General features: G+C 34.6%; 1 protein-coding gene and 1 long non-coding RNA gene across 3 annotated transcripts; both read left to right on the plus strand.

The window, feature by feature from the left end:
- The first annotated feature begins 1,503 nt into the window (after window positions 1–1,503).
- Window positions 1,504–2,073, plus strand: LOC113290668 (ATP-dependent DNA helicase PIF1-like). The gene has a single exon (XM_026540251.1). It carries the CDS (start codon window positions 1,504–1,506, stop codon window positions 2,071–2,073), a length of 570 nt encoding a protein of 189 aa, XP_026396036.1.
- Window positions 2,074–2,631: 558 nt separating this feature from the next.
- On the plus strand, window positions 2,632–5,351 carry LOC113287192. Of its 2 annotated transcripts, none has more exons than XR_003329829.1 (4): window positions 2,632–2,750; window positions 2,852–3,092; window positions 3,169–4,543; window positions 4,720–5,351. It is a non-coding gene; the product is annotated as an uncharacterized LOC113287192 (long non-coding RNA). The 2 variants fall into 2 exon arrangements; XR_003329828.1 differs by having other exon boundaries at window positions 3,194–4,543.
- Window positions 5,352–15,761: the final 10,410 nt, after the last annotated feature.

Below are 15,761 nucleotides of genomic sequence, written 5' to 3' on the forward strand. Positions count from 1 at the left end.
ACAGAATAGGCAACGGGTTGTTTATAACACAAGGCAATCAATGACCTCGGTTATACGAACAGCACAGGAACATAGGACGACTTTGATGGGTTATTTTGAATATTATGCTAAAAATCCTAATGCTCCGGCATATACTTATCAACAGTTCCCGCAACACTTTGTATGGTGTAAAAGGGTTAAACAGTGGAAAATTAGACAACAAGGATTTGCAATTGGAAGAATGTATTTTGTTATCCCTAACGATGGAGAGTTGTACTACTTACGTATGTTACTCACAACTGTTAGAGGTGTTAATTCTTTTGAAGACTTGAATACTGTAAGTAATGGAGACGTAGACGAGGTGCACAATACGTTTCAAGATGCATGTATTGCACTTGGGATTTTAACACATGATGGAGAATCGAAAAAATGTCTTCAAGAAGCAGTGGTTATGCAAACTGGAATCAGCTGAGGAAACTATTTTGTATTATCCTATCGCAATGTAATCCATCAAGACCGGAGGTGTTGTGGGCGAAATTTGGAATGAATATATGTGATGATCTACCACATAGATTGCGAACAAGGTTTAACATCCAGAATCCAACAGATGAACTGGCAATGGATTACGGATTATACCTGTTGGATCAACTGCTTCAACGATCTGGAAAAAAACTAGAAAAATATGAATCAATGCCGAGACCAAGACATGATTGGGGTCAAATAGTAGGTAACAGATACATTTGGGACCATAGACAACTTCAGTTTGCATTAAGTGATTCGGTGATTCAGTCAGATATTGAGAAATTGAATGTCGCACAACGTTCGGCGTACAATGCGATAGTGGATTCTGTGAATGATCGCAATGGACGAATGTTTTTTCTGAATGGCAGTGCAGGGAATGGAAAAACTTTTTTGTACAACACAATAGCAAGAAGATTTCGTAAAGATGGAAAAATAGTCTTAACTGTTGCTTCATATGGTATCGCTTCACTACTTCTTGATGGAGGTCGAACGACACATTCCACTTTTAAGATTCCATTTGAAGTCCAAGACGATAACAGTATTAGTATTAGTAAAGACTCGGATTATGCCCAGCTGCTTAAGGAAGTAAGATTGATCATATGGGATGAAGTTTCAATGCAACATAGATTTTGTGTGGAAGCAGTTGATCGCCTACTACGAGATATTCGCAGTGATGACAGACACTTTGGAGGTGTAACAGTCGTCTTGGGTGGAGACTTTAGACAGACTTTATCAGTGGTCTCGAATGCAAGTCGAGAACAAACTGTTGGAGCATCTATAAGAGGTTCATTGCTTTGGGATTACATTAATGTCTTGACGTTAAACCAAAATATGCGATTGGAGCAGGAACCGGAAAATTTGGAGTTTGCTGACTACTTGCTTGAGGTAATGAAATTTCATTGAATAAAACTATATTTATCGTAGACATAGCTATTTTAAATCCGATTAATTGGTATGTAAATTGGAACGAACCTTAAAGAGGTTGTTAATCTGCCATCGACAATGAGTAGATGTCAAAACATGCATGAGCTAATATCTTCGGTGTATCCTCTGTTGGTAATGGACGAACCAATGTCACCCAAATACTTAACCGAGAGGATCATTTTATCTCCACGTAATGAAGACGTCCATAAGATTAATATGGATGCATTAGAAAGATTACATGGGGAGACTTACACGTATTTTGCTGCTGACAAAATGATTCGGGATGATCATGGAAGGGATTCGGATTTTACAACTGAATTTCTCAACAATTTAAGTCCACCAGGAACACCTCCATTTAATCTAGACCTCAAAGTTGGATGTCCCATTATGTTGCTGAGAAATCTGGCACCGAAAGAAGGCCTTTGTAATGGTACAAGACTGGTGGTGACGAGGTGCGGACGACACGTGATTGAAGCTAAAATCATAACGGGAGAAAAAGCTGGTGAAGTAGTATTCATCCCTAGAATAACTTTTCAACCTTCAGCTTCAGAGCTAAACATACAAATGGAAAGACGTCAATTTCCCATACGCGTTGCATATGCGATGACTATTAACAAATCCCAGGGACAATCGGTGAAGTATGTGTGAATTGATTTACGTACTCCAGTATTTAGTCATGGTCAGCTATATGTCGCATTGTCCAGGTGTATTGTTGCAAGGAGAATTACTTTATTATTTCCAAATGAATCAAATGTGTCTTTAGATCCGATAACAAAAAATGTAGTGTATCCTGAAGTATTATTGTAGAATTTGATGCTTCTTTTAATTTTAAAAGAAGTAATGGTACATGTAATTTTTAATATTTCTTTACATTGGATGATTTTATTAGTTTGTTACTTTAGTATTTGGTGAAAAACAAACTCCCAGCATAAAATATCCCCAAGGATTGCACCAATCCGTATTTGGTGAAAACACGACTAAAATTAAAATAACAACACGCCGAAGGCGTACGAGAAGTTGAGACCAGGCCGAAGGCCTGGTTGATACCCTAGTATTGTTATACCCAACACTCTAATCTACTCCCTTTTTTTTCTATCTTATTTAATCCTTTAAAATCCTAAGTCATGTGAGACCCCACGTCGCGCGGTAACGAAGACTCCCCTCTATATTAAATGTGAACACCATCCACCTCATCAAATTGCTCCAAATTTCTCTCTCCTCAGCAAATTGTAGATAAATTCTCTCTTTTTGCACGCTTTTCTCTCTCCCTAAATTAACTAATTTACACGGGAAAATAAAAAGAAAAACTACGTTTTCCTCTCCAGGTCCTTCTTCTACTCCTCTCCCCGTTCTACTTCTCTCTGTTTAATTCATCGTCCTTTTCCTTTTTTTTTTTTTGATTATCTACAAGTGGTTTCTTTTACAGATTTTGGTGCGGCTCAGGGATACGATGATTCGGAGCACTGAAATAAATTTGGAACAATAATTACGTAAACCCTAATTTTTGATAAACCTATGCCTACGCCCTAAAGAATGGTTCTGGGAGAGGGATTGATTTCAGTCGTAAGTTATCATGGATTACATAACCCGAAGCATATTGTTGGATGGTGATCTGTAGGTAGCGATGGTGATCTGTCTTATTTTCAACAAAATCCCATTCTCTTTTGGTAAATCCTAACCATATTTTGGTTAATCCTTTCTTATTCATTCTTCTGCTAAAATTTCCCAGTTATCATGCCATAGTTTTTTGGGTTCTGTTACTTTGCAGTTCAACAGGACTATAACAATTTGCAGTTCAGCAAGACTATAACAAACAATTCACGTAACCTCTTGCATGTATGATGGTAAAGGGTTCATTGTAAAACGTCAAAGAAAATTCGAGCGAGGAACGATCGAATTTCGGAGTTAGCCTGACAATCTTGGCAAGAGGTTATTCATATATTTTGCTCGGTGGATACTATTCATTATTGGGTTAGTCTTTGTTTCTTTGTAATATGAATTCGGTATATAGTAATGACTAATCTAGAAGCATCAGACAAACTATAAAAACGAAAAAGGCAAAGTCAAAATGAAAAACAAAAATGACAGTACACATATTTGCCTATAGTTATGATGATATGTCTGCCATTGAGTTACTAATGCATGCTCTGCAAAGATGTTGAAGAGCGATAGAAAAAAATAGCTCTCATTGGGATTGATTGCTGGAGTTGTCGGACACACATTCTGTGCGATCGTAGAAGGAAAAATCAATGAACATAAAACTTAATCAAGAAAAACCAATGAACATAAAACTTAATCAAGAAAAACCAAGAGATCGAACCCAAGATGCAAATTACCATTCTTAGAGTTACGAACAACTGCAACTTGAGATGTCACGTATACATTTTTATAATAACATATTCGTGAGGTTTCTTTTGTAGTCACTTCCTTATAATGCTCATTTTATTTGATGAACACTAGATGAGAGACAAATGCTTAGAAAGGATGTTCTAAACTAATTATGCACCGAAATTTTTTCTTTATAGAATGTACAAGTTTCTACTTTAGTTCTTAAGTCTTTTACCTTTATGCCATAAGCTTTGGTAAAGAAGTTGGTGGTGCTTGCATTGGTGGTGGATATGTGGTTATTAAGGGTTTGGTCGTCGAATTAATTGTTTTCTTAGTATGCTAGAGATCTACTTTCACATACCGAAGAACCAAGGATGTTATTGGACTGAGGAACCTTTTGGAAGCTTATGATACTTTCTCTAACTTTTTGGTAATGTACTATGACATGCATCAGTTTGCAAGGTCGCATTTGGTTAATTATCCTTCTTTAACTTTCCTCCTGGTAATTTTATGTTTCTCATTATTTTCTTCATGCACTTTTTTCTTTCTAGTCAATTTTAACGAGGACTGTTTTCATAGTCTTTTTGTCTTCTATCTGTTTACGTTGCTTCTAGCATCTTTCATGCTTGACATGGCTGAAAGCTTGATCGGCAATGTTAGATGTAATTATTATGAGAAGTTCCACGACTTGGTTCGTAATGCTACCTTGGGCAGTATATGGGGTAGAAGCATGGTTTCATCGGGGATAGGCTAGATTCGAAAAATAACGCCGCCAGAAAGTAACAATTTGGTAAGAGTCAAAAATTGACATGGATCAGCAATTTTGCTTATTATAGTTTAATTATTTTGTTGGTATTCCACTACACTTTTTTACCTTTTTTGGGGGATTGATTTGTTTCACATTTCAGCCTTAGTTTTGTACTCTGTAAGTATGCTAATTGGATCCTATCTCTGCCACTACAACAGACACGTTGGCCGCAACTATGTACTTGGTACTCCCAAAATAATTATAAGCATGCATCGGGACGGGGCTAGTCGTAGCCGAGCCAAGCACGCATTGGGACGGGCGAGGCGAAGCCAAGCCACACCAAATCAAATATCCTAAGCATGCACCGGGACGGGGCGAGGCGAAGCCGAGCCAAGCATGCATCGGGATGGGCGAGGCGAAGCTTTCCAAGCATGCTTTGGGATGAGGCGAGGCGAAGCTGAGCCGAGCATGCATTGGGACGGGGCGAGGCGAAGCCGAGACCAAATCAAAAATTCTAAGCATGCATCGGAACGGGGCGAAGCTGAGCCAAGCATGCATCAGGATGGGGCAAGGCGAAGCCTATCCACACCAAATCAAAATCTTAAGCACAGTGCGTAGGATGGTTTTGAGTCCGCCCGGTGCGTAGCACGGGCAAAAAATCTAGTGGAATATTAATGTTTCTACGGTATTTGGTGTCAAATGTTGTCTTCTTCTAAGACATAATTCTGCTTTATTGCTGTTTATACAACAATAAAGATTACTAACTTGTTAATGTTGTTTATAAACTTGTTAATGTTGCTTATATATTGCTGTAAGTTTTAAATTAGAACCAATGCAGAGAACTTCCTAACTTGTTAATGTTGTTCATACATTTCTGTAAGTTTTAAACTAGAACAAAACCTACCAACCGCTTGTATTCAAAATCTATCCAATCTAGTTTGGGCGTTTATGGCTCATGGGCGCTCTGATCATGATAAGTATGATAGACAAGAGTTTTTTTTTTGGTAAGAATAGACAAGAGTTAATTGTGCACATTTCCACTGTCACGGTGTTGCTCCTACCCCTTCTGACAACTAATTTTCATGTGGCACTCTCTCATAGCATGTCCAATGTAAAGGGTCAGGGCCAAGGTCATCAGAAGGTCCTATTTACACCTTTTTACTTGTGGGTTATTATTACTGAAGGACAAAAGATGATGAAAGTAAAAGTTTTTAGTTAAAATTCATCTCCAATTCTCAAAGATTTATTCAACCATATTTATTTGAATTTAGAGACAAAGTGACGTTGTGGATCAATGACCCAAGGTCATGAAGAAAGTCTAATTTAGACTTTCTCATTACCCCTACTTAGTCATGTCATCACTTTTTATGACCTTGAAATTTATATTGGAAATGAAATTATGGTGTAAAAAGTCTTAAATCATATGTGGCATGCTGTTTTAAGACCTTGACCCATTGCATTGGAGATGCTCTCACAATTCCAGATCATCACGCGAGCAAAGTTGCTGGACTTATTGAAAGGCATGAATTCTTGGGTAATTTTTATTTATTTATTTTCATTCGTTACTCACTCCGTCCTTTTATTTTAGTTCGTTTTGAAAAAATAAAAGAAAAAAGAATAGGAGACCGAAGAATTTTTCTAAACCATCCCTACTAAATGTCATATTATTGCTAAGAATGGAAAGATATATAAATATTATTAGGATTTCCTAAAATTGTTAGCTCTAATTTTAATAGGAAACAAAATGTAGAAAATAAAAAATCAAAGTTTATTTTGCAAACTTTAAAAAGAAGATACATTTTAACCTCGATAAATGAATGCTTTTGGAATCGGGAAGAAATATTCGTTTAGAGGGGTTATTTATTTATAGATAAATAAATGAATTATTCATTTACCGGTAAATGAATATCTATTTATGATTTTCCCTATTTTCTATCTACATTTTTTCTATTTCCTATTCTCTTATTTGCTATCCCTTATTATCCTAAATACCACCCATATTAAATTTCGTATGTCCTAAATACCATATCTTGACATTTTACTTACTAAAATGACGCTGCCGTTAAATAAATAAAAACCTAGATAATCAATCACGTTTTCTAGAAAATCTAGAAAAAGACCTTTGTTCTACGATTTAATGAAATGGATTTCTTTTCTTATCAAAAAAATAAATAAATCACGTTTTCATCTCCATAACCACTGAGCATAAGTTGGGGGTGTTATGTAGGCTATTTCTTTTTGCTAAGTCAAAAACTTATTAAAATCAAAAAATTCTTACAAAGTTTACATGATAGACCAAAAGAAAACAAGGCCAAAAACACCTCCAAAAAACTCTTAGCCTAACTATTTGAAACGAAATAGTAAGATATGCCCGACCACTCAACAGCTTGAATGAAATCCGGTCGACCCATAAAAAATTCTGTATAACCCCTCAACAAAGGAACATGCTCGCTTTGTCAAGGTGTCGGCAGAAAAATTGGCTTCCCTATAAACATGTTCGAAAGAAATTACACTATACCTAGCGCACGCCAAAGCCCAACGCTGCTTAACCGCCCAAGGCAAAATATGAGACTCAAAGGCCTTCACCACTGCTTGCGAATCTGTCCGTATCCGGATCCTAGCATAGTTCCATCTAACGGCCCATTCTACTCCATATATTATTGCATGTATCTCGGCCAAATAGTTGGTTTGGATTCCCAGGCCAACACAAACCGCCCCTAAGACTAAACAGTTACTGTCTTTACCTATGACACCAGCACCAGCGGACCAGGATTATCATGCGCTGCACCATCAAAACATACGAGGATTTCATTAAGATAGAAATTAACGTTTAATCTCATTTTTCACAGGATTAGTGAATTTTGTATGACTAAACCACTTCCACAGGATTAGTGAATTTTGTATGTCTGTGAGCAACTCTGAAATACCTTAAAATTCGAAGGTCGTACATTGATTCATGCATATGACCCTGCATTCTAACTGAGCTATCATGTACACACAAGTTGGTAGATACGAGTCTGAAACCGCACCAAATGCAAGTTGTAACCTTCAAAACAGATTTGGTTCCTTAATTTCCACATTTCAGACCTTATGACTAAGTTAGCAACTAACCAAAGATCCTTAATCATTCGAATCTTACCCTTCGCTGCTTTGTAGGAAGTAACCATATCCATGTCTGGCTTAATCTCAAAGATACGAGAAATCTAAGCCCGCACTCTTTTAGAAAAACTACAATGCCAAACAATGTGATCCAGTGATTCACTGTCCCTTTTACATAAATAGCACTGATTGACCCAATCCCTCTTAAATATGGAGCTGAGTAGATCCTGAGTGGCGCAACAATCTCTAGCCATTATCTTCCAATACTGAGGAGCCAAAATAGGATGCACAAACAGTTCACAAGATCAGTTTAGTTTTTGTAGTAGCCTCATAGTGTTGACGAAGCAATTCCTTTGCCGATTTCACAGAGAAAATGCCCTTTTGGTCGACATTAAAAAATGATGGACGAACATGACTAGCCCATCATATTAGGATCAGTTCGAGCATATGTTGCCTTAATGGTTCACCCTGTACTAGTTAAATCATCCACTAGATTTTTTTTTTGTTAGGTAGAGCTTGGGAGCATGTGCTGTTCTACAATGTTTTGTGTTAAATTCAAGTAAAACCTATAATACATTATTAACAGTGTGATTTGATCAGCATGTTTTTGAGATACACAAGTAATTCGAGAACAATTGATAATGGAATTAGAGTTTTAATAATTTCCCCTAGATTTTTCATAACTAAATCTTCAATCATGATGATTTACGGATTAATTCATTTACATCTCATCTAATTAAATGAAATAAAATGAAAAAATAGGTGTATGATAATTGTTAATTGAAATCTAATCTAGGGTTTTTAACTTAATAGTTTTTTTCTTTTATTTAATAAAAAAGAGGGATTGAGGGAGAAGATAAAGAAAAATGGTAATAATTATGATTAGAGTCGATTTGACTTTTGTAATTGGTGTATAGAAAAAAATACATTTGAAAAATAAATTGATTTTAGAAATTGCGAAGGGGATGACAAATAGAGAAAACCTTATTTATTTAGAGAATATTTTTAGTTTTATACATATAAGATTTTGATGTTTCCGAATCCAAAGTGGGATAACTTAAAAAAAAATATTCAAGAACCATTTGAATCATTTCTAACTTATACTAATGAGATGGATGTCGAATATCTTTTAAACTATACTAATGAGAATGACGCAATTATGGAATCGCCTATGGATAAAGAAATTGTCACATCAATAATAAATGATGAGAATGATCATGCATTAGACGATAGTAGTGACATACCAAATGTGTCGTTAGAAGAGGTATTTCAAGCATTATTCACCATGAAAAATGTCTTGCTACAACACGAGCAAAGTATTTCGTAGTTTCTGCATATATTGCATAAAGATTAAGGATGGGATGCAATTTTGTTTAGGCGGAAGGAAAAAAACTTAAAATGCATTTTTTTTTGGAAAGAAACGATTTCTTGTGTGAACATTGTTGATAAGATGAAGTATTTTGCTTTTATATATATGCTAGGGCTTAACCTGTGCCGTAACAACACGGGCACAATTTTTATTTAGTTATGCATTTTCCGACATATATGAATATTAAATTTAATATTTATTAACATCAAGTTTACCCTTCTTATCATTACAAAAGTAAAGAAAACCCCGATAAATAGTTTTATTCTTCACTCCACAAATCCTTTTCATCATTTTCCTCCTAGACATTTTCGCATACCATGCCTATTCTTTCTCGAGTTGCATCCTGAATCCAGCCATGAAATTATATCGGAATTATTTTTTACATATTTTGTCTCCCCAAAAAAACATTATTTTACATGTTTTTTAGTTTACAAAGATATTTTATCGATCCTTTGAAATGGTATTACCTTTCTGCATCTTCCTTATTTTAGTGAAGGATGTTAGGATCTTCATGGACCATATGAACCTACTATATATGGGCCCAACCACATAGCACTGATGCTATCCCTACTTGACCACTTTGGGATAAGAGGTGTGCGGTTTTAATGTAAAAGGCCTCGGTGCTACGTAAGGAGATGCCCAAGCTTATTAAGCTCCACATGTACTCCTCTTTCTTCCATGTGGGACTATCCATAGATATACATATGTGGTTTATCGCGCCACATACTCCAACAATCTCCACCTTGGCGAGATTTAACCACTTCACCAGTCCAATCAGACTCCGTCATATGATTACCATCTGTATATGCTACTCATCGATCATGATTATTGTCATTATGCGCCCTGGAATCCTACTCCACCTTGAGTTAATGAGAAGGCAATTACTAACTCCACCTTGAGAATTTTCTTGACCACCTAGAACCCTTCTCCACTTGAGAGTTAAAGTGTGAGACATTACTCCACCTTAAGCATCAGTTCAACCTTGAGCATCTCCTTGTCGATCTAGAACCTTTCTCCACTTGAGTTAATGGGTGAGACACTAACTCCACCTTGAACGCCAATTCAACTTTGGGCCTTGTCTGCTTCACCTTGAGTCTGACTCCACTTGCGCCCTGAATCGGGTGACATCCACAACCACTTATACATTTGGACAGTAGACCAACCTTGGGCTCTGACCTGATACCAATTGTTAGGATCTTCACGGACCATCAGACACTACTCAGGGCCCGACCGCATAACCTCGAACCCCACTTGACCACCTTGGGATAAGAGGTGTGGAGTTTTTAATTAAAATGCCTTGGTGTTATGTATGGAGATGCCCTAGCTTATTAAACTCCACATGTATTCCTCCTTATTCCACGAGGGACTATCCATAGCTATACATATGTGGTTTATCGCGCCACATACTCCAACAGCCGAGCGGTACCAAAACATTAAACTATGTAAGTTGTAACAAAATTGCAGCATCTGAACTCATTCTTCTCAAGAATAATTGTGTAGATATTAATAGTGTTTGGATCCTTGTTGTGTTTTTCCCCTTTAAGAATAGTCTGAAAAGAGTAAAACCCGGAATTGAATCAACAATACATAACGTAATTTATGTTCTTACTATTCATTGACATAATAAAAAGATAATTCATTCACTTAAGCTATTATATTTTAAAATGTTAAGTTATTTCCGATGGCAACCACTTTAATCATATACGATGTAGTTCTAGTTTTCAAATTTCCCAGATATATTATGTACATAATTCAATTCGTCAGGAAGAGTTCGCCGAATGGAATATAGGTAATGACTTGTCCTTTCGTAACACTGTGGACTTTTCAACATAGTTGGATCCAGATTTGGTAAAAAGCACTGTATTTTGCGTTCTCGGGTGAGAGTAATCTAGGTATGGCTACCTCCCAGAAAACTGTTGATGGGTGACTGTATCAGTGTCAGTTGAAAATCCCACACTGTCGGATAACCGCAGTGACTAAGTGGGGACAATTTTCGCGGAGGATCAGGTCCTTACAGATTGTAGTATAGTCGACCACGGGTTACCCGAGGGTTAAAGAGTATGCTTGACGGATTGTGTCGGGAAAGGGTCTCATGAGTGAGAAAAAATGCCAGAGTCAAGGATTGAACATATTTCGGAGCCGAGGGAGGCTCCAAATTAAGTTGGTGTTACTATAGTACTCCGACTCGGCAGGTAGGATTCGTCAAATGGAATATAGATAATGGTTTGTCCTTTCCTAACACCGAGACCTTTTCAGCATAATTGGTTTCATATTTGGCAAAAAAATCTCTATAGTTAAGCATGCTCGGTATTGAGTAATCCTGGGATGGGTGACCTCCTGAGAAGCTGTTGATGGATGACCGCAACGCTGGCCATTGAAAACCCCATACTGTCAGATGACCGCAGTGGCTAAGTGAGGATATTATCGGTAGCGGGTCAACCATTACATTCTACTACATTACGCTTCCAAATGTGAGGTTATTTGTTGCATAAAATATTAAAATCATGATTAGTTAGTAAGTCAAATTGTTAAGTACTTAACCTAATAACAATACGCTCTACGAACAATAAACTCTGTTATCCATCATCATTGAATAAAAATAACGTGAAACCATTTATCAAGAAATACGTGAGACGATGCGAAATTACTCACTGAGCATCAATACTTGTCACCGTCATTATGGCCCACTTATATAATTGTTAGTCAATCTAACTAAGTTTGGTAATTCTTTTTTCTTTCAAAAAAAAAGTACTTTGAAAACATATTTATAGTAATATTTTTTCATCCTAGTGTTTAGCAAAGATTTCATAAAGTGTTTTTTATGCAAAACACTTCCAAAATCTATAATTTTAAAAGTGGAGGAAATGAGCTTTTAAAAGCTTCAAAAGCAAATGATATAGTTCACCCTAATTTCATATTTTATTTTCCAATTCTATCCCATCTTTTTTCTTATAACAGACAACAATTATCCTTGAATCTATATATGACCAATTTTTATTCGTTATATTTTATTTTTTAAAAAATAATTATTTTTAGTTTCAAAGTACATTTTATGTAACAATACTTTACCACTGAAATATACTATAATTTATCAAAAATAAATATTAAGCAATTATTGATTTTTAAAAAGTGGTTAAGAAAAATAATACTTTTTAGTAATAATACTAATTAGAAAATTTAATATTACATATATGTCTGTTTTGTCATTTTCTCACGAATTATAGCTAAACCTGATGTTTTCCCATTAGAATAAATTTAGTTTTAGTTTATAATTTCCGACCATTTAATTGCTTTTTTCTACAGAGCTCGGCACAATAACGTACATCGGAAACCATTCAATTAGTTTTGTTCCATAGGTCGATCCAGTAATGTACATCGGAAAAACACTTTTGTAAAGCTCGCAGTAATACAAAACTAATCCTGAGTATAAAATACATATTTACTATCATCATTAGTAGAATAAATTATATATTAATTTTTAACTTGACATTTAATAAAATATTTTCATGGCAAATTAATAGAGTATATGGAACCTTAATGGCATGATAAATTTTGTCCGTAAGATGCATTTTAAATCTCAATGACAACCATCACTTATGACAAACGATTACATCCCTAGATTTATTTCTTGTGAGGACAAATCTCATCATTAGTAGAATAATTTATATATTATCATTTTTAATTTGACATTTAATAAAATATTGTCATGGAAAATTAATAGAGTATTTACTATGAAGAATTATGGAACCTTAATGACATGATAGATTTTGTCCGTTAGATGCATTTTAAATCCCTCATAACCATCACTTATGACAAACGATTACATCCCTAGATTTATCTCTTGTGAGGACAAATCTGAACCACCACTCACATAGGAAAAATTATTCAAATTGTGCCTTGCATTCTTGATGATAATAATAAGAAAGTGAAGTAACAAAGTATTAGTATTGATTTTGCTTAATGGGATTGCATAAATAAAACATAAACCGTTCCATTATATGAGTTAGCGGAAGATCCAGGTCTCTTGTACTTGTTCCTTATATTAGTGGTTATTTATGTGTGTATAGGCTTAACCCATGTCGTAACTAATATCTACTGATTTATTAAATTAGTGATTCATTTGACCTCGGCCACCGCTTCCACAACCTACTATCGCAACTTATATCTATTGATATTGTTTCTGTTTTTATCAAAATTATTTTTTAATAGAAATACAAATTTATTAACTTAATTAAGAGAAATTTTTATTTATAAAAAAAGGGATTTTACACACTGTTGGCGGGCAAACATTATTTATCATGTTTAATTAAGAGAAATTTTATAATGAGAAAAATTAATAGATTATTTATTATGAGCAAATAGTGAACAAACATTATTATGAGCAATTAATAAATCATTTATTATCATCAATTAGTGTGAAATATTAATTAGTTAGGTATTTATTATATATAAATCATTTACTATATTTATTATATTAGATTTTCCTTAATGGGTCATAAAATGTTAGTTTTACGGGAGAAGTTACATCCATAGATTTATCAATTGGGAGATGAAATCTTGGCCACTACTTACATGTGCGAGATGAGGGTGTGGTCAGGAGAACTACAACCATAGATTTATCTTTTTGAGGACAAATCTGGACCACCACTAACACACGCTAACTTAGCCAAACTGTGTTTTGTACTTAAGACTAGAACTTCACCCGTATCGTAACGGCACGGTCTTCATAATAAATAAAAGAAGAATATGTCAGTTTTAACCGTTGTAATTTTTTGTTGGATATATATAGTGACAAAAATTTTGATGTTTGTTTTTTGAGAATTGCTATGTTGGCCGTAATAGCTGTCTCAAAGAAACCACCGAGTGAAACATGTAGTGGGACCAACTGAAAACCTTTACTATCCAAATAGTAGATTATTACCCTATCATCCTTAAATTCTTCTAAGGTTGTTTTTAGGGAAAATTGGGGTCAGCCTGTACAATTGTTTCTTCTGTATTATAACCAGCTTATTTCCACATTAAAAAAATCAACCACAACTTCCATTTTCACGTTAAAAAAAAATCAACCACAACTTCCATAATAGTTTACTTGTGTCCTAACGATATAGAATAAGAATTGTCCACCACCTGATTACCACACTGAGCACCTGCACTTCCACCACCACTACCTCATCACTATCGTCACCAGCTTCCATGGACCACCACCCGCAAATACCACCCGACTGATATGATTATTAACGAATTTATTATTTATTTAATAAAAGTATCTATTAAGATAATCATAAAACACGTAAATAATTAAAAAAAAATAATAATGAAACTGTATTTATTTAATGATGAATATTTAATCTTGCGAATGTTAAAGTGGGAGATTTTCTTTTCCCTAGGTTAGGAACTTAGGGTTGTCATTCAAAACTAGGTTGGAGCCCATCTTGTTGCAAGTCTCCCATCCAATTTCTTGTAATATGCATGTTCCACTCTCCATCGTTCTCTTTCCCACTAAAGGAAAATCTGTTTAAAAATTATAAGACCTTTATAATGAAAAATTAATAAAATATTAAGTGAAAGTTAATTTATAAATATATTTATGATGTAAAAAGATATTTATAATGTAATATTAATGAAAGTTTATTTATGAACATAATCATAAGATATTTATAATGTAGGATTAATAAAATATTTATTATGAGAAATTTTTGATATACAGTTATGATGTAAACCACCACAACTGTTGATTTAGATTTTCCATAAACAAATCTTGGTCACTCTTTATTTTTCCATAGTGGCAAGAGTATTATATAAATTACGTATAATCATGTTAGATTATTTATTGAAAATAACTTCTAGTCAAATTATCTTGTACTTTGAAACATAAGCCTGGAGAAAAGAGGCTTTTGTATACATGTAATATTATTTTGTAAATACCAATCTATTGTCAAATTATAATGTGTAATCTGAATAACCTTATAAGTTCCTCTCTAAGTTTATCTATCAAGATGAAATCAAAGTTATATTTCCTCTAATGTCTAAACCTAGACAAAAAAGTTGTGAACAAATGAAACCCCGACGACATGTGATAGCCAAATTTTCATAACCTGACTAATCACAAAATACAGGCACCCCTAAATTTCAACCATGAGGTTATTGTAATCAATAAGGTTATCTTTGAAAATGTATGCTTCAGCTAAATATACAATACAACAAATGATATTCAAGAAAATGACAAAAATTCCAAAAACTCATACATGAAACAATATATCTATAAGGATTTTCTCATATGTTGTTAGCTCAGAGTAGTTTAAGGTCACAGATGTACATTTTGGTGGACGAAGATTGAGAGAAAATTGAAACAATATTGAGTGGAACTATACTCTTAGATTTGAGTTTTTTCCTCTCCGCAATCTATCTCCCTTACCAACTTTATTTCTGATTTTGTTTGCTCTAAAGTAATGAATTAGAGTTTTCAAACCCACTCATCCTACCGAATGTGAGCGACAAATCAATTGGTCAATTTTATGGGAAGGAAGGTTTGTTATTTTCAGTCGATCAAATTTTTCCATTTTGACTTTTGACTTTTGAGATGGGAATAAAAGAATATGTAATGAATTTTTCTCAAATAAACATGTATTCATGGGATTGACAGAAACCGTGAATTTACCAATTGGAAGGAAAAATCAGGACCGGTCTTTATCTTCCTCACTTAGCGAAGCTTCATTATATAATACAATACAAAGAAATAGGCAGAAAAATATGCATACCTAGGGTACATCCCTTACCATAACGACACCTCCC

This window comes from Papaver somniferum, chromosome 6 (genome assembly GCF_003573695.1).
Source record: "Papaver somniferum cultivar HN1 chromosome 6, ASM357369v1, whole genome shotgun sequence".
Taxonomy (NCBI): Eukaryota; Viridiplantae; Streptophyta; class Magnoliopsida; order Ranunculales; family Papaveraceae; genus Papaver; species Papaver somniferum.

Excerpts from the sequence above, each read along its gene's own strand:
- LOC113290668 (XM_026540251.1), top strand. The coding sequence starts at position 1,504 with ATGAGTAGATGTCAAAACATGCATGAGCTAATATCTTCGGTGTATCCT.